This window comes from Monopterus albus, unplaced genomic scaffold (assembly GCF_001952655.1).
Source record: "Monopterus albus unplaced genomic scaffold, M_albus_1.0 scaffold279.1, whole genome shotgun sequence".
NCBI lineage: Eukaryota > Metazoa > Chordata > Actinopteri > Synbranchiformes > Synbranchidae > Monopterus > Monopterus albus.
Genome location: NW_018128159.1, coordinates 413,679 through 434,509, shown reverse-complemented (window position 1 = coordinate 434,509; position 20,831 = coordinate 413,679). Strand labels below are relative to the sequence as shown.

Here is a 20,831-nt window from a genome sequence, read left to right as displayed (position 1 = left end):
TAACTGCAAAGGAAAATGGTAACAGGCCCATAACTATGACTTTGACCTTGTCTGCTGTGCATTTCATCTTAACGACATAAAGACCTTAATGAATCACAGCAGATCTATAAGTTTACATATATTAAAAGTTAATGTGGCTACAGGTTCACACATAGACACAAACACTGTGCATGTGCATAGAAATACAGACACATACAGTACAGCCCCACAGAACTTCACTCACTGACTCATACAGTTTAACACATTATTTACTACTTGGAGGGTGCCACAGGGAAAATATCTTAAGCCACATCACCAACACAGCCAGAAAGCAGTGGGTAGCGATGGTGGTTAGTAAATGATGTAGTAGTGTGGGCAGCTCAATAAATATCTTTGTCTTCAGAGCACAGGGTGAAGCATGGCGCAGAGAAATCACATTTCACACCAGACTCCAGCTTGGGTCGGATAGTAGGCTAAACCATGGGCGGTACAATCGCTGGCCTTTGTTAGGTTTTTCCACAAGGCAGAACATATATACATGCAAATAGATACACACATGCATGTCGGCCATCTGCACTGGGCAAATACTGTATATGCAAACACATGTCCACACCATTGGGGTACATTGTGCGCCACAAAAGATGGCACCTATGCTTCCTCAAGAATCAGATTAACATTCAGCTACAGCGCTAATGTTCCTGCATCAACACAGACAGTTTCATTGTTCTTCACAGGCCCTAGAGGTATTAGTAAACTATGAATGAGCAGAGCGTGTATCTTTTGGAAGTCATATACATGTCATTAGCACTGTTTCAGCTCAGTGAGTAAATCAAACCACAGGAACATGTTACCAGATGCCAATGTGCCTTCTGGTATGTTCAGGAATGTGTCACCAAATACGTTTTGCAGTCAGATCTTAGTAACACAAAATTAAAAACAAACAGTATTTTCTACTTTCCGACCATATCATCCAAATCAGACCACTTCCACTGTCTCAGGAATAAGAAACTTCAGCTGTGCTATTGTGTGCAATGTTTGGGATTATAATACGCATCTAAGGGGATCACTGGTGTGACCTGAAGTATTGTGGTTCTGCTTAGGAGTAAGGGCAAACTGTTTGCCATTGCCCCACCTGAGCTGTGATACACTGAACTTTGTTTAACATGTGTGGTCGTATAGTTGCTGAAGCAGAAACCACCATTTTTGATTTGATTAGTAGACTGTAGTGATCCTGGAGATGTAATTGTCAGGTTAAAGTGCTGCTAATGTAAACCTGTTGGTTTACATTGCAAACTTTCAAATGGCAAATATCTGCCAGGCTTTTTTGTAAAGAAGCTACAGGAAGTGCAGCTTTATTTGTCACAGCAGTTTGCAAAGAACTAACAGCTCCTTACAGTGTTTGATAATTGGTGTACACAGAAGCATAGAGATGTGCCCACACAGTTTTGGGGCAAATCATTTTCAAATATTACAAACAAGAAATATCCCCCAAAAAGACTGCAGGGGAAAAGCACTCATTTTAGCATGGGTAAACCTCAAACCTCCTTTAAGTCATCAAGGTAGCAGCACCTTCTACCATGGTATCCTGTCGTATGGAAAACCACTTGTGCTTTGCATGCATCACGGGCTGTGATCACAGTAGCTCAAAACGCAGTACACTATGTGGCACAGCGCCCCCAGCAATCTGGAAGGCTGGGTGAGGATGGAAATAGGAAGGAAAAGAAAATCATGCACATAGCCTGTGCGTGTGTGTGTGTGTGTTTAAAAGAGAGACAGAGAGAGTCTGAACACAGAGGGAGGGAGGAATGTCAAACACCAACAACATTCCTCTGCTCCTCCTGGTTCTGCCTGCAGCACTTTACATTGTCTTCTCTTCTTTTGTGCAACTTCACTTTTCACAAGACACCTACCAGTCCAGGAAAAAAAACACAAGAAAGAATAGCAGGGCTGCATGAATCTGAGCTGAAAGACTAAAAAAAAAAAATCATGCAAGCTGAAATTCATTTCACTGCTTTGGCACACTTAACATTTCGGCTAAAAACGACAAAAGGTTCAAAAGTCTCATGGCACATTTCTCAGACGAGCCACTGAACAATATCAATATGCAACATCATCATAATTTTTATACTGAGAACCACATGTTCATGAAAAATGTCAAATAAGAAAAGTACACTTCGAATGGAGATTGCAGTTATATTCACAGAAGAATACAGGCCTAGCCCTTGAAATAAACAACTTGGCCAAAAGCTAAATCTACAATCTGCTGACTACACTGCATATAATGTCACTATGATTCATTATAATGTCATATATAAATTACAGAGAAACAAAGCAACACACTCTGTCAGACACACCCTTTTCAAGATTTAGTGCATTTGGTTCAAGCACAACACAAAGTTAGATAACATAAACAAACAGGCATAAACTAAGTGAATTAAAATTCAATCAATGTTTGTAATTTTTTTGGTTGTTGGTAGAGCTACACCAACTGCATCGTTCTTGGCTGATTCCGACTTTCTTTCTAAGAATTCTGACGGCATACAGAGATGCTTTTGTAACTTTTCTTTAATGAAAATTTAAACTGTAATAAAAATAAAACACCATATTCAAGTTAAACATTTTCCGTTCCTCTCTTTTTTTTGTTTTTTTTTTTACAAACCACCAACTAAAGTGCAATATTTGTACTTTTCTGAATATAATCATAACAGAAACAATAACAGTAACAATGTCTGTTGCAGTACATCAGTCCTACTTAGCACACAGGTCTTTCTGAAGTGTGTGTAGTTTGTATTTGCTGTGTTTTACCATGGATTGGATACACTGTACATATATATGCCTTTCATGTGTAGCCAGTAATTTCCTTATTGTGTACTATTTGCCGGAGTTTTGAACCGCAGGTTTCCCTTCTCCAAGGTGTTTCTGTAAACTCCTCTGTGTGCTGTTTGTACACCAAGCCCTTCCAATCTCCACCGATCGATCGGTGGATCTCTAGTTTTTTAAATGACCTTGGTCTAATCAGGCCTCTAAAAGGCAGCATGCTTCACATTTGTGTCACAGTTTAATGACATCATTATACAGTATCTTGTTCTACTAGACCTTATTTAAGCAGCTCTTCTTCCATTTAGGTGCCATTTAGTAGTTTCAGCCACAATGGCCACAGTGACTTTTACAGGTTTATTGCACTTTCTGTGCAAGACAACTTTTGAGTCTTCAGAGTAATACCTTGTCCACTGTGAGCTGACCCATGATCTAAACATGCATTTTAGGACCTGCTATTGAGCTTCAATCTCTGGACACTAATTAGTACTTAATTAAACACAGGTTTACAGAATCTGCCACTGTTTAAAGATTGATCTGAAATTTTGTGTTGTCAATAATACATAGGTCTTGTTCTTGTACAGGCAGAAGAGTCAGTTAATGTTAACCCCTCAAACTCTATTTAGCTACAGTGATATTGGTGGATAATCCACGTGTGATCCATTTCTTCATCGATGTCAGTTCTCCTTATTCAACAAGGCAGTCACACAAGGTTTCTGAACCCATTTTGAATTCTTCATCTTGCCCTTGCTGTTCAACATCTGGCCAGCAGTGCAACTCATCTAAGACTGAACAGTCAGTAGTAGTAGGCCTTATTATCAATATGAATCAGACCATAGCCCTATGACTTTGAGACACATGTATCTTAGCTTCAGCGTGTCCTTGTCCTTATGTAGGTGTACAACCATATACTGTCTTTAAGCCATGTGAAAACGGTCTAAGTATTAATAATACGATAACAGAGACCAAAAACAAACAAACAAAAACAGAAGAGTAACGTTAAAAACAGTATCCTCAACCACTGTAAGGATGTTATAGTAACGTTAATACCACGGTTAAATCATGTTAGCTTGCCTGTGTTTTGGGTAAAAGGTCATACGTGTGACCCATCCGAAGAGACCAGGTACAAAACTGTCACATAGTACAAGTCAAAATGCTGTCGATAAGACATTCTTCCATTGAAATGTACCTGCAAGAACAGTTTTTGCCTTTCAAAAGTTACTTTTTCAAAGCAATTCACCTGACATTACCTAGTCAGACGCCAAGTGTAGAAACAGTGCGTAAGTAGAGATGCTGTCTGCAGTGCCTCGCGCCCCGCAGATGCAACAAAACGTGATCATGACACAATATTTAGCAACAATTGTGCCGCTTTACCACAATAAAAACTTACCCAAGGAGAGGTGGATAAAGCAGAAGACGAATATTAGTGACTTGGCCGAAGAGAGACCAGGGATCCGCTCCATATTTTTAGTAAAATCCACATAAGGTCGCCAGCCCAAAGTTGAGCTGTCTCCCGGGAGGTGAGTTCTCAAAAAGATTCGTTGGAAATGTCTCTCACTCAAATAAGAAAGAAAACCCCACGTGTGTCGTGAAATTACAGCATTTCAGAAAGTTCTACGTGTGTTCTACGAGTCGTTACTTTAAAACAGTTTAAAATACACATAAAACGTAGTATTGGCACAGCGCGCTGAGAACTATCCCTCCTCTATACGCTACGCTCGCTGCTCACTGAAGTAATGAGCGAAGAAACAAAAACACATATCCTTCCGCTGAAGTCAGCGGGGATCTATTAGGCTATTGTTAAAACTTTTGTTAAGCGGGTCTATCTAAATTGGTGCTTTGTAATTAGGTACTCGTCGCGGCTTTTAAATTTTCGCATATTCATTCATTTGATCTTGGACACAATACAAGTTTCTCTTGAAGTTTGCTTTCACTGTGTTGTCGCGGCGGAGGAATTTTCTTCTCGCCAACATAACCCCTGTCATATGTCCCCCCCCCCCCCCCCCTCCCAATTATCTGCACGTTTTTTCCCGATATGTCTCTAAACACCCACTCTTTGCCTTTTTCTTTCTTTACGATAACCTTTAATGCCAGGCCGTGTGCTTCGGTTCAGGTTTACAACGCTACCGCTGGAGTTTTCGGGTAGTTTTGGCATGAGAATCATACCTTTGAGAGACCTTATAATGAAAGACTAACTAAAAGGTTTAGTGATCTCCAAAAAACATCTAAACGTATGCTCATTATAAACGTGTAGTTCTTTTTCTTGACCCACACAACATTATTTTGCCAATGTGTATCATGAAATTGAAGGAAAGACTGAGTAGGTGAGTAAGTAAAGGTGCGTTTCCCATCCACTAGCTTTTTAATCAGTGCTGATACAACGTGTTTACCTCCAGGTTTCTGGTTAGTCTCCCCTTTGTCGGGTGCACATTAGCCAAAGTTACCCTAACTATGGCTGTTTTTGTGAGGAGGATCTTTAGGAGTTACACTCAGTTTTTTGTAGAGTTATTAATAATTGTCGAAAAAAATGCAGTTTTTATAGTTTTCAACTTATAATGATGTCATTCTTTTCCAAAGATTTCATTTTTTAAACTGATGTTGCTGTCATTACAGCCTAAATGATTAGTCGATTAACAAGACAGAACATTAAGTTATGATAATTGATTAGTCACTTATGTCAACTTTGTTGCAAAAATGTCTTTGCTCCTCAAATGTGATAGCTAAACAGATTTTTCTTTAACGTTTTAGATTTTATGATCTTATTGTTAAATTAATATCTTTGGGTTTCACTGTTGATTAGGAAAAAAACAGATACGGTCTTTAAAGATGACATGGTGTTGTGGGAAATTATGGTGGGCACTTTTTAAAATTTTTTGCACAATAATCTGAGAAAATAATCATCTGATTATTCATTTAAATTGCGACCTGTTATACAGATTAAATATGAGGTTGAGGTTGTAACTAGCCCACATAATGCATAATGTTGGTTACCGGAAGAAAGGTATTTCACAATAGTTAAGGTTTTTTTCTTTTTGCTTATCACATTATTTCATTTTTCTGGAGAGCAAGATCCGCTTTTGTACAGATGTCTGCTGAAACACTGCCTTTTCATCACCCAGACAGACACACTCACATTGGCTTTATAAACCATTGGTGACCACAGTAATTCCATACTAATTATCCCTTATCAGTCTGCATGATCCAGGTGTGAATCGCAAGCTCATCACAATAACAAGACCACATTTCATCCTGGTGATTTGTTTGTCTTTACACCCCATTAGAGAAACACTGCCAAGCCTCCTGCGGCTGCGACCAGCCCTCTGTCCTCTTTTCAACCCTGCTGAAAGGCCTGGAACCGGGATTGAGCAAATTGATCTCTTCAGGGGTCCGTACAGACAATGCTTTTTTTCCATGGCCAATGTCAAGCTCTTGCTCTTCATGCGTGGTTGGGTGTCAGGTGCTGACACAACAACAAACACTGTTCAGGCATTTGTTCAGATGCTGCTTATTCTTCTGATCTATCACCAAAACATATAAATCCACTGTTACAGATGCATTGCATCCTGAGCAAACCCCACACGCTTTGTCTTTTTTGACAAAGTAGTGTAAGGTTGTAAATTAATTTCAGTTTAGAATTTCTCCAACTCCTTTTTGATAAATCTCCTATTTCATGGTAAAGCCATGCATGCCCATAGTAAATCACATCAGAGGATCACACTGTCTGCAGCACTGTTTTTCTAATGATGTCACTCCAGATGTGGGCTTCTACAGTTCGGGAAAGAGGGGGTGAGAAAGGGTGTGGCTCTGCCTTGTGAGCAGAAAATGCTGATTAGTTTCTTCTTGCAGTTGTGCTGATGAAAGACTAAACCGTTTCAAAAGAGAAAAGTATTTGGAATTGGGAAAGCTCAGTCTCACTGATGTTGTAAATTCCTTTAAACCATAATATTAAACACATCAACAACCCAACTTGAAAACTTTTGTTTAAGAATACAAAAACCCTTTAAGTTTATCTGCTAACACAATTAGATAATTGCAGTTTTGTTAGTGCTGAATGCACTTACAAACAACATTTAATCTATTTTATTAGCAGGATCAGAATTTTGGATCCACTGCACTTAGGTAAGGCTACCACAGAGTAGTAGTAAAACCTGGCCTGGATCAGAACCACTGGCCTCTGCCATGCTAGTGACAGAGCCCCTTTCATCACTGCTGGAGCTTTTCACACTCATTCGGACCTCATCCGTCAGGGTGACTCCAGCTGTCAGCCAGTAGATTTATTCTGCAGAACATGATGTTCAGTGGGCAGATAGATAGAGTATGTGTTCCTGTGCGGTCCTTGTAATCATAAACATGCCATCTTCCTGTGATGTGGGAACTCATGGGAAACCAAAGCTGTGCCTGTCATTCAAGAAGAACATCATCCAGCCTTTACATTTTAAGATATCAGGGTGGTGAGTCAACATGAAGTGTGTATATGTGACTCCTCTCTATAATTAGCAGTGGCAGGACTAATTCACTTTTCATTTCTCAGCTGATGCAGCAGATTTGTTTGCATAAGTTGTATACACTGTAACTGAAGCAGGTCTCATTCATTGGATCTAAACGCTTCTATGAGCTTCACAGACACTATAAATTTACAATTACACTTTTTATACCTTGTAACATTATGCAGACTTTATGATAAACTTTAATGCACCTATGTATGGTTCACTGAGATCAGGTTTAGTTAATGTGAGTGTCAGCTAGTAGGCATTTTGTGCTGAGTCTAAACCCTAAGTATTAGTTGGGAAGGTGTAACCTCCTCTGTGCCCCCTTAAAGACTTGCACATTGCACTGGAATCACCATCTATCTAATGTCATCTTTACTGTGTAAGCAGATCTGGAGGGACAGGAAGCTAAAGGGGGTATATTTAGGGATGATTATTGCCTCCTCCTCTCTCACTGACCTGTTTTGATAGCTTTTAAAAAAAGAAGAAGAAGAAAACAAGCGGTCTGCACACAGCTTTACATTTGTGCTATATGTGCCTCATTCTGCAAAAGGATAAAAACCTATGTATAAAAAGTTTGAATTAAATCAGATGTGAGATTTGTTTCCTTTGTGAGATTATAAATGTCAACATTTAACAGATCATGAACTTGGTCAGACATGAAATCATCTTCAAAGAAAGTAAACATATCTTTGTGCACTTTTTATTGGTTTCAGTTTAATTGGAAAATATCAAGATAAAAGCCATGTTGAATAGCCATAGATAAAAAGAGAAATTTTATTGCTCAAAGCTGATTTACTATGATCCTACACTCAATTAAGATTAAGCTGAGGTTGTCATCTGAGACTGTAATTACTTTATTAATAGACAAGCTGATGAATCACTTTGCTGACAGCATGCAAAACCAAAAAAGATTGTAATGCAGCAGATCTCATTAGTTGCTGACATTCCTTGGTTTTTCACATGCAGAATATAGTATGTTACACAAGTATATTTTGCTGTGGTCATTGTACTTGGAGAAAGCAAAGATTTTGTGTGAGAAACTATGATAATGTGTGCATGTGAATGTGTGTGTCATGGTGCTCCACAGGGTCAAAGGTGGAGTGAATGCAGGGACCCAGTATGACTGAGCATAATGTGGGTAGAGCTGAAGAGGAACGGGAGTTAGCAGCGAGGTGAGGAAACAGGTGATGAAGGAAAAGTGTGAGGAGGAGGAGGAGGAGGAGGGATGTGTGTATGTGTATGTAAACACATCCTGTAAGGTGAACCAGGGCTCTGGCTGGGCCAGGTGGACAGGAATGTGCTGTTGTGTGTGGATGGGATCCTCCCTTGAGTGTCCCAGCCTGCCCACCGCTACCCCACATGAGCAGGCTATTTATATTGCAGTGTGGGAAAATATTGGCTCCAGTGGTGTCATTTGGGTTCTGCAAAGTTTTCTACTCCCCACCCACACACACGCATATATACAAAACACACGCGGAATACACACATAACACCAACATGATTCCCAACTCCCTTAACAACTTAAGGATAAACTAGAGCATGTAGCCTAACTGGTGTATTGGTCTTTTAACATTGGCATTTTCACTGCATTTATCAATTATACTTTAAGTAATACTACCTGAGGCAATGACTAGGAAACAGATTTTGAGTACTGATAGGATTTTCACAACACAAACATAGACACACCACTCATGCATGTTGAATTCTCATATGTGGAGAGCAAGCATTCCTCAGTCTTCTAGAACTGTGCCTCAGGGATGGATACTGTCTGCTGTGGCAAGCAAATGGGAAGATGAAAATAATATAGAGGTATAGACTTTGAAATACTAAGGTAGACATGCAGCATATCTATGGACCTAACATGACTCTTGACTTGAGGATGGTCCAGCATGTAATCTAATGTGGAAAAATGTTGACCAAATTATGATCTTTGTAGTGTAGCACTAGGCCAAATTAACCCAAAATAACCATGGCTTTTATTTCAATATTCAGTGTTGGAACTAATATTTGAAAAGCCCCCAAACACCCTTAATCAAAGTGAAATGAGTTTGTAATGATTTTATGGCAGAGAAAAATACTACTTGCAGTGCACACTTGCTGGTTGTTAACTGCTTTTAAGCACAGAGGTATATTTACATGATGGGACTGATTCTGCAAAGGGAGTAATAGTAGAGCACCTGAGGGTAACACCATGACCTCTGCACATAACCCACCATAACAAATATACATTTTATGTTGCTGGATGATATTTGGATTTGAGAGGGATCTCACTGAGGGCAAATTCAGGCCTGCCAACTTAGAATCATTTTTATTTGCTAAGTATGTTGAACACACAAGGAGTCTGACTCCAGTACAGTGGCTTTCAATGTGCTTTTGTAAGTCAACCAGAAAAAAGTGTACTTAAATAAAGCAAAACAAAGAGACAAAACAATCTACTAATAAATATATATGCTGTACATATATATAGCATACATATAATATATATAACTCACATTCACACTCATCTCAGCCCTGTATACATTAACACATGGGGCTGCACACCGACCCACAGATGTATGCATGCACCAACACTGAAACATAAACACAAAAATTCTGACATACATCATGCTCTGGTCCCTGAGGCCCATGAGTGCTGAAGGTCAAATTAATCTGCCACAGTCCATGATATTCACCACAGAGACAGGATGAGAATAACAGGGACAGGATAGACAGGATAAATGAAAAGAACATAATATGTGGGTTGACATTAATGAGTGCAGGTATGATTGGTTTGGTTTTATCCTGTTGTAAAAGAATGTGAGCATAATACAGTTGTCCAAATAAAGGTAATATACAGTACAAACCACAGAAAGATTTAAAACTGCATGCAACATGGCCATGCAGGGGCAAAAAATAAGGTGACATAAAATAAGCCAAACTATAAACAATGTGCAACACAGTACAAGTTAATAAAACTTATTTCCATGGTCTCTATACATTTTAAAAGAAGCATCTCTAATATTCTAATTGTTTCTGATAGAATCTGGTGATGATTTTGTACATTTTCTACCTGGATAAAACCTTTTCCAGTAAGTTTTTAAATTTTCTTCATGCTCAGTTCATAATGTGTGCAGACCATGTTTCTCTGCATGTCTATGTGCTTTGGTCCCCTACTGAAAGTTACTGTAACCCACCACAGAACATAAAAAGCTTGCCTGCGTATGATGTTTATACTTTTCCACAATTATGTCTGCTCAAATGCTCTTAGTTGCATTGAATACAAACAAAAAACTACCTATGCCGTTTTACCTTCTGTTATATTATATGTAAATCTTCTGCTGACTGTTTTTTTTCTGGGATATCTGCTGCTGTTGGTCATTTGCAGTACTGTGTATACCTCATATGCTATTTGCACCTCATCACCAATGCCCTAGTGATTCTGAACCATCTGACAATCTCTTATTATTGTTCACACTACTGTCACTGACTGTACACGGTTTTGAGTCACAGCTTATTGGCTGTACCGTATAGATTTATCCTAATTACGTTAATCCAGTTCTTATTCTATTCTATTCTATTTTTGTTCTACTTTATTCTATTTTAGTTCCTAAATGTTATGGCACCCAATACTAGGTGAAAGAAAAACACTATTTCGATTTTCTGTATGTCTTGCACATATGGTGAATTGACAATAGAATCCTTAAATCTTGAACCTTATAGAGAGTGTAAAGTGAATGTGCTTGGCTTATCTTCTAGGGTTAATTGTACCATAAATTTACAAGCTGCTAAAAGACAGGTATGGCTGGAATTCACACTTCAGCCCTCACTTTCTCACAAGCTCACCCCAGCATTGTGTGTGTGCGTGTCAGATAAGATGCCAATAATAACCCACTGATGTTATTTATTTGAAGAAAAGGAGAGATAAATGAAAAACTGAAAAAAAGACAAAGTATGGAGATAAATGCAGCATACAGTTACATTATAGTACTAATATGGAGCCATGACAACAGTTCATTGATGAGTATCTTTTTGACCAGGCACTGACTCCTGATTTTGATCAAATGATCTCTCCAGCATACATTTTGTATGTATTACATATTACATAATACATACTGTATGTACATGTGTACTTACATGTATGCACATGTTTCATATACATACATACATTATATGTTTTGTTCCCCTACTTACTCACTGTTTCTCACATTTCTCACTTCCCACTTTACACTCTGATTTTGTTTAGTTAGTTCTAGCATGAGATGTAGGTGAACATAGAGTGCTGGGAAAAAGAAAATTTATTACATTGGTTTTATGACAGAGTTAAAGGTCTGTTCTTTTTTTAAACAGACACATGCAGTATTATGATGGCAATGTGTGAAGGGTCATCGTTGCTCTGTGACAAGGTGATAAAGAATACATAGAGTGTAGAGCATGTCCATGCCTGTGCAAAACACTCAATGTTGACCCCCCCGTGAGAAGTTCCCGGTTCCCAGGACCCGGTGTGTACGTTTGGGGGGCAATAATTCACCAGGTCCCTTGACTTCCTCTTTCAGCTTTATCCGTTTTATGGTCCTCTCTTCTGTCATACAGCTGCTGTCTCCGCAGCTTCCCTGTGCTCTCATTGGATCAGGCAAGAGTTTGAGGGAAGAGGATGAAGGGGAAGAGACCGGGAAGCAGCTGGGATGAGGTGGGAAGCTGGCTTGATATGAGATGGAACAGGTTTTTATCATAGCTATTATAGTTGACCTCATAGACAACTTCCCTTGCTGTGGTCCACATCTTACTGATCCTTTACCACTGTACACCACACTGTGCATACATGTACACCACGTAGAGCGGGAAACAAGATAATACTTTCTAATCTAGTTAACAAACATTACCATTCTAACATGCTAAACTAATAAGGTTATATATGCTTAGCATTGTGCATCAGCATTATTACTGTGGAACTGTTAGCATGTTGGTGTTAGCATTTTGCACAAAGTAGCCTACTGCCAGCATTGCTGTAGTTTTTACTGTTGGGTTACCTAAGTAAATCAAGTGGTGAACTGTGATAATCTACTCAAGCTCCTTTCATATATGTCACTATTTGCTGCTGATAGCTTTAAGATTCAAACTATCAAGTTAATATTAGTTAATAATAAATTTAGGCTTTGCAGTTTTGAATTTCACATTCATATTTTGTGCAGTCAGTGATACACCTGATACACAGTTCTGAGGTGAAACTTGAATGTGAGTGTTATGTTAACACACAGGGCAAAATATACCACTGGTTAAAGTTAACATTGTTGGTGCACCGACTGACCCAAGTTGTGTCAGTTAACGCAACTGATTTTAGTATGTTGGTTAAAAAAATTGTCCTTTTTTGTCAAATGCTGTTATAAAATAAGGTCTACACAGCCTCAGGGGGGGCGGAGTCATCAGACTATCGTGAGACACACGTTACAAACATCTGTAGGTTACAGCATAACCTCCCATTAGTCAGATCATATCTGTGAAGTTCAGTGGACACAGGGCACATGAGAATAAATTTCCAACTAAGCTTGCTGTCTGACTTTGTTCCAGGCCATGATGAAGCTGGGCTGCCAGAAATGTGACTGAAACTCTCTCGCTGTCTCTGAATTTGCATGCTCAGCTTTTCTAGATTTTGAGAGGAAGTGACTGAAGTCAAAGTCAAGGTCACATTTTAATGTCCTGTTTCTTTAAGATTGCACAACACTCAAGAGACGTCAAATGTGGGTGGATGGTCTTGTGGTTATGTCTGTGTCTTACACAGGAAATTTAATCAAGACAGAGTAATATGAGTTAGCACGAGTACACGCCATAGGCTTTGTTCTTGATGTGTAGAAAGTACTGCAGCCTTTCTGCAGTGCTGTGTTTATGAGTGTGTGCGTGTCAAGTCAGGCTACATGTGCCATATCCCTGACCCCTGATCACATAAAGTATTTTAATCCAATCAGCTTTGTTTTCACATGACTGTCATACACTTGCTGCTGCTATGGTAACCTACAGACAAAGGAGAGAAAGTATTGGAGTGAGGGACGAGTTTGTTGTCCTCCCTTTAATCACATTTACAAACATAATCAGACATGGATTTTACACTTTACCTCTTCCATGTTTCTGATACATTTCTAAGGAATTTTTTAATCCTTTTGATAATGAGAGTACATGTGGCAGAGGAAATAAGTTACTGATATGAAGTTCAATGGAAAAGGCAGAAAGCAGACAATAACAAAACATCAATTATTTGAAATAATAATAATAATACAAAAATGCTACAGGAAATTCAGTCTATGTATTTTAACATTTAGCACGTCACATTGCATCATCAGTGGTCAGTTTGTTCCAGAAAGCTAAACAACTGACATATTAAAGGAATTAAAGTGATTAAGGCAGTTGGCGCATGATGATAACAAAATAAAAACTTAAGGTAACTTGCTGCAAAGATAAAAATTTTTTTTTTTTAAAGAACTGTGTTGCTGCACTGTCACAGAAGGCCAAACAGTTTAAGTACAGGGAGAATAGTGACAGACTTGTAGGATATGATTAAAAATAATACATTTTTCCAACAGATACAGGATTATTTTTATACTTCTGCTGCTGCAGAAATGATAGATGAATATGTAAAGGCTGCAACCATGAGCACAGTATCACATACATCAACATTACTGTACACAGAAATACACTAACAAGTCAGCAACAGAGACACTTAGGAAAAAGAATGGTTTGCAAGCAGTATCTTTCAGCTAATCAAAGGTATTTCATTAACTGGAGATTAGAAAAGATAAATCTGATAATTGAGGTCAAACTCACAAATACCTACTTCCCTTTAGAGTTGAAAAGGTTAGTCTGTGCCATGTGGTTTGTTTTTGGCTCGCTACCATCTGCTGCTTCTCATTTTTCTCTGACATTTCCTGTTCTGCCCTCAGGTTGAAGAATTATGCTTAAAACGCTAGTAGTTGCTGCATTTACTGCCCTACCAAAAACCTGTATCTGTTACTTATTTCTTACTCTCTCTCTTACCCTGGAAGCTACATCTTATATTTTTACATCTTTTAAGACTAACCTATGATTTGGCAGTAAGAGGAGGCCACTGTCAGCAGCAGACGTTGCATGTCAGGGAGATTTTATGCTTAGTTTTTCAACATTGAGCAAAGTACTCTACCTGCTGGTGAGGAGTGGAATCACCAGACTGTATTTACAGTGGCAAACAAAATGACACATTACCTGAGAGTGCACTTTGAGTCACTGAGTTTCCTACTCAGAATTTGGGGTTAACCTCTAGAGTCCTGAGCTTTGGAAAACCCAAGCTGTGCGGTCCTCATATGAGGACCGCACAGCTTGGGTTTTCCAAAGCTCAGGACTCTAGAGGTTAAACATGTTTGTTTTATTTATGTTTTTCCCCATTTTGTATTTAGAGGGTTTTTTCCTGGAAGTTTTTTGCATACCCTACTGTATATTACTCAGATGGAAATAGGAAAATCCGTTGTAAATGTTAAATCTTTTAAATGAGTTTTGACATTTATTCATAGACAACCCTGCTCAAATGACTTTTTTGTTAATAACCTAAGAACAATCATTATGAGTTGGTGGCACTTTGCAGTCCTGTGTCTGTATTTTGTATACTGTATATGGCCTTATAATGCAAGCATCTCGATTTGTACTTCCAGTTGAAGAGTTTAGCTCAAGGTGATCTGACAAAGAAAGTGTGCTTTGTGCAAATGATTTTATTCATAGATAACAGACAGAACAGAAAAAAAAGATGTCCTTTCCAGCTGAGAACAGACAGTGGCTGCCTCTAACACCTGTGACTCTCAACTTGAATTTGCTTTTAAATCAAGTCTACACATGTGTAATCTTCATACAAAATAAAAAGACCTGACCAGACAGAAAACCCTTTTTCATGCCTGCTTATAAACAACTGCTGCTCCACACAGTCATGTGGTACAAGAGAGCATAAATACACACAGTTAGAGACTGTATGAAAATTATTGTGGCAGAAAGGGGGATAGAATCATCCATTTCAGTCTTTGAAAAAGCAAGGCCCTTCTCAACATATCAGTTCTTTTTGCTGCCCCTCACCCACCCTCTGCGTATGGTAACATGACCCACTTTGCACAATCAACCATCATTTGCACCAATACGATCCTATTTAGATCATATAGGAAGGACATGCAGAAATATAAAATTGTGAGTAAAACTTTAATGATCAACCCCTTCTCTCCCAAAATGTCAGACTACCCCTCTCTTCAGCAAAAAATACACCCCCACCTTTTTTTGACCACCCCTTCCTTCCTAATAATTTTTGTATAGTCCCTTGTGTGGTCAAAAAAAAAAAAATCAGCTAGAAACTGCATTTGCAAGGCTTCCACACAGTATAAAAAAAATCAAAACAAAACAGTTTACTCTGCTTATGTACTTGCTGAGACCATTACTGTCTGAGGATTAATGGTGTTTTTCATGTATTTGTAGATGGAATACATACTGCACGTTGTCCAGGCCCATCAAGCAGTCACTACTATAATTATTGGGTTAATGAATGGCAAAACCTATATGATGTGCTCAGGATAATACAAGTATTATGTCTATTGTAATGTTTTCTCTCTTATGGATTATCCATGAGTATACACGCTTAAATCATCCACTGCTGTTACAGAACAGCTTTGGAAAGTCACAAACAGGAAGTTTTTTTCTCTTCATTTTTCTACACTACAAATCATCTTCAAAATCAAAGCAGTCAGCCCACACATACACACACATACACACACGCTCGCACTCACTCACTCATTTCCTTTTAACCTAAATCCAAAGCAACTACTAGCGAATTACTGTATAACTGTTAAAAATAAAACTGTGTATTATGACATCATTTATATCCACATCACACATCCATGGACAGATGAGAACAGAACGGCCGGTGGTGGTAAGTTTGTAAAGTCTTATTAAGAGCAGGAATCCTGTCCTAAGTCATAGGTGACAGCTTTTCTTAGTGTCTGCAGACTCTGTGCAGCTCATTTTCACTTCAATACCTCCTCCCTCTTCTTCGTCTCTGTTGCTCTCAGAGCCACCAGAAGCGTACATAGACAATGAGCATGATGAAAAAGACACCACCGGCTGCCAGCTTGGCATAGGTGGAGCGGGTATTCAGATACTTGGCGTCGCTCCTGTATTTCTTTGACAGGGAGGACAAGTTGCTGGCCTTAGAGTCGAGAGCTGCAGGGAGGAGAAACCAGAGGAAAGGAGATGGGAGTTCAAAACAAAAGAGGAAAGAGGAGAGTGAAAAGGGGAGGAGGAAGAAACACATAAGGAAAAAACAAATACAGAGAGAGGCAGTCACAAATCACAGGGTTTTATTATTCATTCTAAGTACAATACAACCCATCAGTATGACCTAATAGGCATGACGTAATGTGGACTCACCAGAGAGAGCCTCTCCTCTCTGCAGCACTTCCTCTATGTTAGCCACCATGATCCTCTGTACATCCTGGAGCTCTGTGTTGATGCTACCCAGATTCCTTCTTGCTCGGCTGTCGATGTACGACTTCTTGGTTTTTTGGATGTAAGTGTCTGATAATGGAGAGACATGAATAATAAAAGCCATTAAATGCCGCCTGTGGCATCTTTTCTCAAAATATTTTCTGCATATCTGATGATGTCCCCTTCCCTGACTGTGGCCCAACACCCTCAAAGTGAAGAGCCACTTAATGAGACACAAAGTGAGAGTTCTTGTCTACTGGTTTTCTATGAGAAACAAGCAAATCACTTTTCAAGGCACTGTGGGACCGCAAATGTTGCAGAATTAACCAGTGATGTGAGGACAGGGAGAGTTGGAAGTTAAAAAATGAAAACGTCATGTCATTGTACAAAACTGGCCTGGAGGCTCCCCCTGATGTCTCCAGTTGAAATTACACCCTTGCACAAGAGAGAATTTTTATACAGGTCAGTGCTTCTGCTATCCATTACATTCAGCAAGTCACTCTGACTCCAGTGTTAATGCTGTTTTCATGTTACCTTACAAAGAAAATGGCTCCAGTTAGTTCCACACTGGTATACAGTAGGGGTGTGCAATACTGACAAAGCATGATATCTGGATATTTTTGGTATTTTCTCGATAACAATAAGCATACATTATTTTGCATCCATCAAAAAATGTGTACTAGGTCCCAACTAACTGTTGCTTGCTAATGATATTAATGGAAACAACATATTTCATACACTGACTCAGTCCAAACTGAAGCATTTAGGCGCAACAATACACAAACCTGTTTCCCACTGAATTAGTCTACTTGTTTTTTTTATTATATAGGAGTAACAGCGTAATAGTTGTAACACACCGGCCACTTTATTAGGTATACCTGTACAACTGTATGTACTTCATTGAAACACTTTAGCCTTAACCTGTGTGTTTATGAAGCTCAAAATGCTTCATTTGTTGATGAAATTGTCATAAATGTATAAATTCAATTATAAGTTTATTCTGAGGAAGACATACATAAATATATACTCACCTCTAAATGTAATGTAGTCCAGTACAACACCACCTTTAACTATGACCTCAGTAATTAACATTTAATTGAATTTATACATTTACAACAGTTTTGCCAAAAAATGAAACATTCTGAGCTTCATAGACAGATGTTAAGGCGGAAGTGTTGCATTAAATTGCATACAATTGTAGAGGTGTACCTAATAAAGTGGCTGGGGAGTGTAAATTGCATAGCCCTAGTATACACCAATGCATTTGAAACAAACTACAAGTAAACATGTTATCTACTGAAAATACAGTATGACTACTGCTACTACTACTACCAATGTCAAAACAGCTACCGATTTGAATCAGTAGTGGGACTAAATGTGCAACATGATTTCCTTCTTACCAAATTCAATGAAGGAGTAAGGCCGGGACACCACGGACACCTTCTTTCCATGCTGCTCATGAAACTCTGCCTGCAGATCTTCTAAGTAAGCAAAAGCCAGTTTCTTGGGAAAGCTGGCATCACACAGCACAAGGTAGCATACACCTTTCTCTATATAATAGCTGCAGGAAGGACCAAGAAAGGGATATTAACTTGGTATGTAAAGTTCATGAGTCCTGCCTGAACCACACTGTGGCACAACTGCTTCCAAATGATCAAGAAAGCATTACAGAGAAAATTTTATTTAAAACATGCCTGCATGAAGACAACTGGCAGGTGTTCTTTTACTGTACTACAGAACTAGCCATTAAATATTAGACAATGAATCTTTTGACCTGTGGTTGTGTTTTTTTGCACACTCCATCATACTTACTGAAATGCCATAGAACCAGCCTCTAACGTACAGCGGGTAGGACTCTGGTCATTGAGTTTCCTGAATAGCTGCTTAGCTTGACTCTGATACTGCTGAATATCCCGACCCAACTAAAAAAAAAACAAAACAAAGAAAAACCTTGTCATCACATGACTGACTCATATATCACACAAAAAAACCTGCATTAAATCAGAGCAAGAAACTGACACCTGGCCATTGACAGGCAGAGTTAACTAATAACTTTCACTGTTTTACCTGAAGACATAAAAATGACAAAAATGTGTGTGCAATGACTTGCTTAAATGCTTGACCAAACAGATAAAAATTGCAACTACCCACAGTTAAAATTTCACACTTTTTTCAGTGATGGTGTTAATTTCTTGCCCTATAAGTGTACTAAAAATAAACAGCTGGCATCAAAGACTACAGACAGACTCAGCAGTGTGATGCTACATCTGAGACTGAAGACAATATGAATTAAAAGCAATTAAAAGTAAACTGTTCATCATTTGTCCAGTGGTGACATTCATTTTTTGGGTGGTGGTGTTTCCAGCAAATGAGACTGTTTACAGCAGCACTGTAGCATCACAGTAGCACATACGACGTTGAAGCACAGAGCAGACAACACAACAAACCTTTTCACTTCCCTTTTGGAAAGCAAACAAGAGAGTGAGGGAAAGATGTTAGACTCCTATCAAGTCACGCTCAGACATAACAAAACAATTTAACATGTAACAAATGACATATATTTGAAAATTTAAAAAATGTATAACATTAATATGCGTCTTGTGACTCTGCCAACTTTATAGAAGAGCAAACCTTTCAGCTACATTTTCAGGCAAAAATTACTTCTGAGCTGTTTTGGTGTCATCTCACAGGGCTTAAATACAGTCCCACTGTAAAATCAATAGGATGTGAAAATATAAAATACACATTTTCTTTAAAAGAACAGACGTTACTCAGTAGAGCTAGACTGATACCATAAATGAGATTAGGGCTGGGCAATTATTAAAAAGTTATTTCCAATTATGAGATAGACTTCCAGCAATTATAACAAGATAAAACTGTTGCATTCCATTTTTACAATGCTCTCATTTCATCTTGTGTTATAAATCCAGCACACCCTTTTATTTTACAAATCTATACTTTGGCTGCTCCCTACAAGCCCAAACTCACTCTTAGCCAGGCTGCAACCAAATGATGCTTCATTTGCTAGCCACTGTTAAAATGACAAGCTTTTAAAAATGGCCAATAAATGCAATGATGTTTCCAAGGTCAGTGAGTCATCATGTTAAATAATCATATTATTATTGAGGAATAAGTGGTGTAGACAATGGATGGATCGATATGCATGTGAGATCATTGCTTATCAATTCCAATTAATGCATCATCAGAAATAAATCAAGCGTGTGGGTTGCTGAAACCTAAAAAAATCTAAATTATCTCAAACTCACATACCAAAAGCATTTCCTTTCTTGAGAATGCTCTCTTTAAAATTCAGCTCAAATGTGTTACGTTTTAAAAGTATATCAGACGTTTAAGGGCTTGTGTTGCAAAGAACTGGAATGACCTGGCACTTGTGGGGCGGCCAATAATTCGATGAAGGGGGCCATGTCAGCACTCTGAACGTTCTGTGTACATAGAGACAGGCCTGCTGCAGGAAGCACCCGGCTGTCACCTAATAATACTGTACAGCTGAATTAAGTTTCATACAAACTTAGCCAGTGGTCAAGTCCTTTAGTCCTCCGGGACCCATCGTGACTATGGGACTCCCTGCTGCCCAGCCCATTGATGGTAGCTAACGTGTCGCTATAGTATTCGTACAACTTAGAATACTTCACAGCAGATAGCCCGTAATGATACCAGCAAACAGACAGCTAGCGACTACAGAGCAAAAGAGCTAAAATGTTAAACCTGCTCGTCCTCCTGCATCGACGCGGCCAGCGGCAGTCCATCCGCCAGCCGAGCAATCATCGTCAGCAGAACCATCTCTCCGCGATTTAGTAGTGTTTCTCCACAGCACACGAAATGTTACACGTAACTGGTACTAGAGTTTGACAGGCTGTAAAATGACAACACCACAGTACTGACGCGCTGAGCTGGCCGGAAACTCTACAGATATGCGTCACAGCGCAGTAATTCCGCCTTCTTATTATGCGGAACCAAGATGCCACAAAGAAGGTTCTGCACCACTTTCAATTGTAATTTTTTCATTTCTAGTATAAACAAGATATGTCTGCTTTTATAGTGGTTAGTTTCAGGCGGAGAAACACTCTT

General features: G+C 38.9%; 2 protein-coding genes and 1 long non-coding RNA gene across 4 annotated transcripts in view; 1 reads left to right on the top strand and 2 right to left on the bottom strand.

Annotated features, from left to right (window-relative positions):
- Window positions 1-4,553, bottom strand: part of notch2 (notch receptor 2) — a 53,995-nt gene extending 49,442 nt beyond the window's left edge. The window contains 1 exon segment of the mRNA XM_020622362.1: window positions 4,187-4,553. Coding sequence (XP_020478018.1) covers window positions 4,187-4,259 — 73 coding nt within the window. The 5' untranslated portion in view covers window positions 4,260-4,553.
- An 8,752-nt stretch (window positions 4,554-13,305) lies between these two features.
- LOC109973051 (uncharacterized) lies at window positions 13,306-15,605 on the top strand. The gene is made up of 2 exons (XR_002276775.1): window positions 13,306-14,538; window positions 14,637-15,605. It is a non-coding gene; the product is annotated as an uncharacterized LOC109973051 (long non-coding RNA).
- sec22bb (SEC22 homolog B, vesicle trafficking protein b) lies at window positions 14,975-20,715 on the bottom strand. Of its 2 annotated transcripts, XM_020622360.1 has the most exons (6): window positions 20,469-20,715; window positions 19,190-19,201; window positions 18,555-18,664; window positions 18,143-18,303; window positions 16,686-16,832; window positions 14,975-16,478 (listed from the first exon to the last, which is right to left on the bottom strand). In XM_020622360.1, the coding sequence occupies exons 1-6, from the start codon at window positions 20,541-20,543 to the stop codon at window positions 16,324-16,326; spliced, it is 660 nt and encodes a 219-aa protein (XP_020478016.1). In that variant the 5' UTR covers window positions 20,544-20,715; the 3' UTR covers window positions 14,975-16,323. The 2 variants fall into 2 exon arrangements, with proteins under 2 accessions (XP_020478016.1, XP_020478017.1); XM_020622361.1 differs by lacking the exon at window positions 19,190-19,201 and having other exon boundaries at window positions 20,469-20,708.
- Window positions 20,716-20,831: the final 116 nt, after the last annotated feature.

Excerpts from the sequence above, each read along its gene's own strand:
- sec22bb (XM_020622360.1), bottom strand. The coding sequence starts at position 20,543 with ATGGTTCTGCTGACGATGATTGCTCGGCTGGCGGATGGACTGCCGCTG. Across the intron at positions 18,304-18,554 it reads GCTGGTTCTATGGCATTTCA|CTATTATATAGAGAAAGGTG; the intron begins GTAAGTATGATG and ends TCCTTCCTGCAG. Across the intron at positions 16,479-16,685 it reads GAGAGGAGAGGCTCTCTCTG|CTCTCGACTCTAAGGCCAGC; the intron begins GTGAGTCCACAT and ends TCCTCCCTGCAG.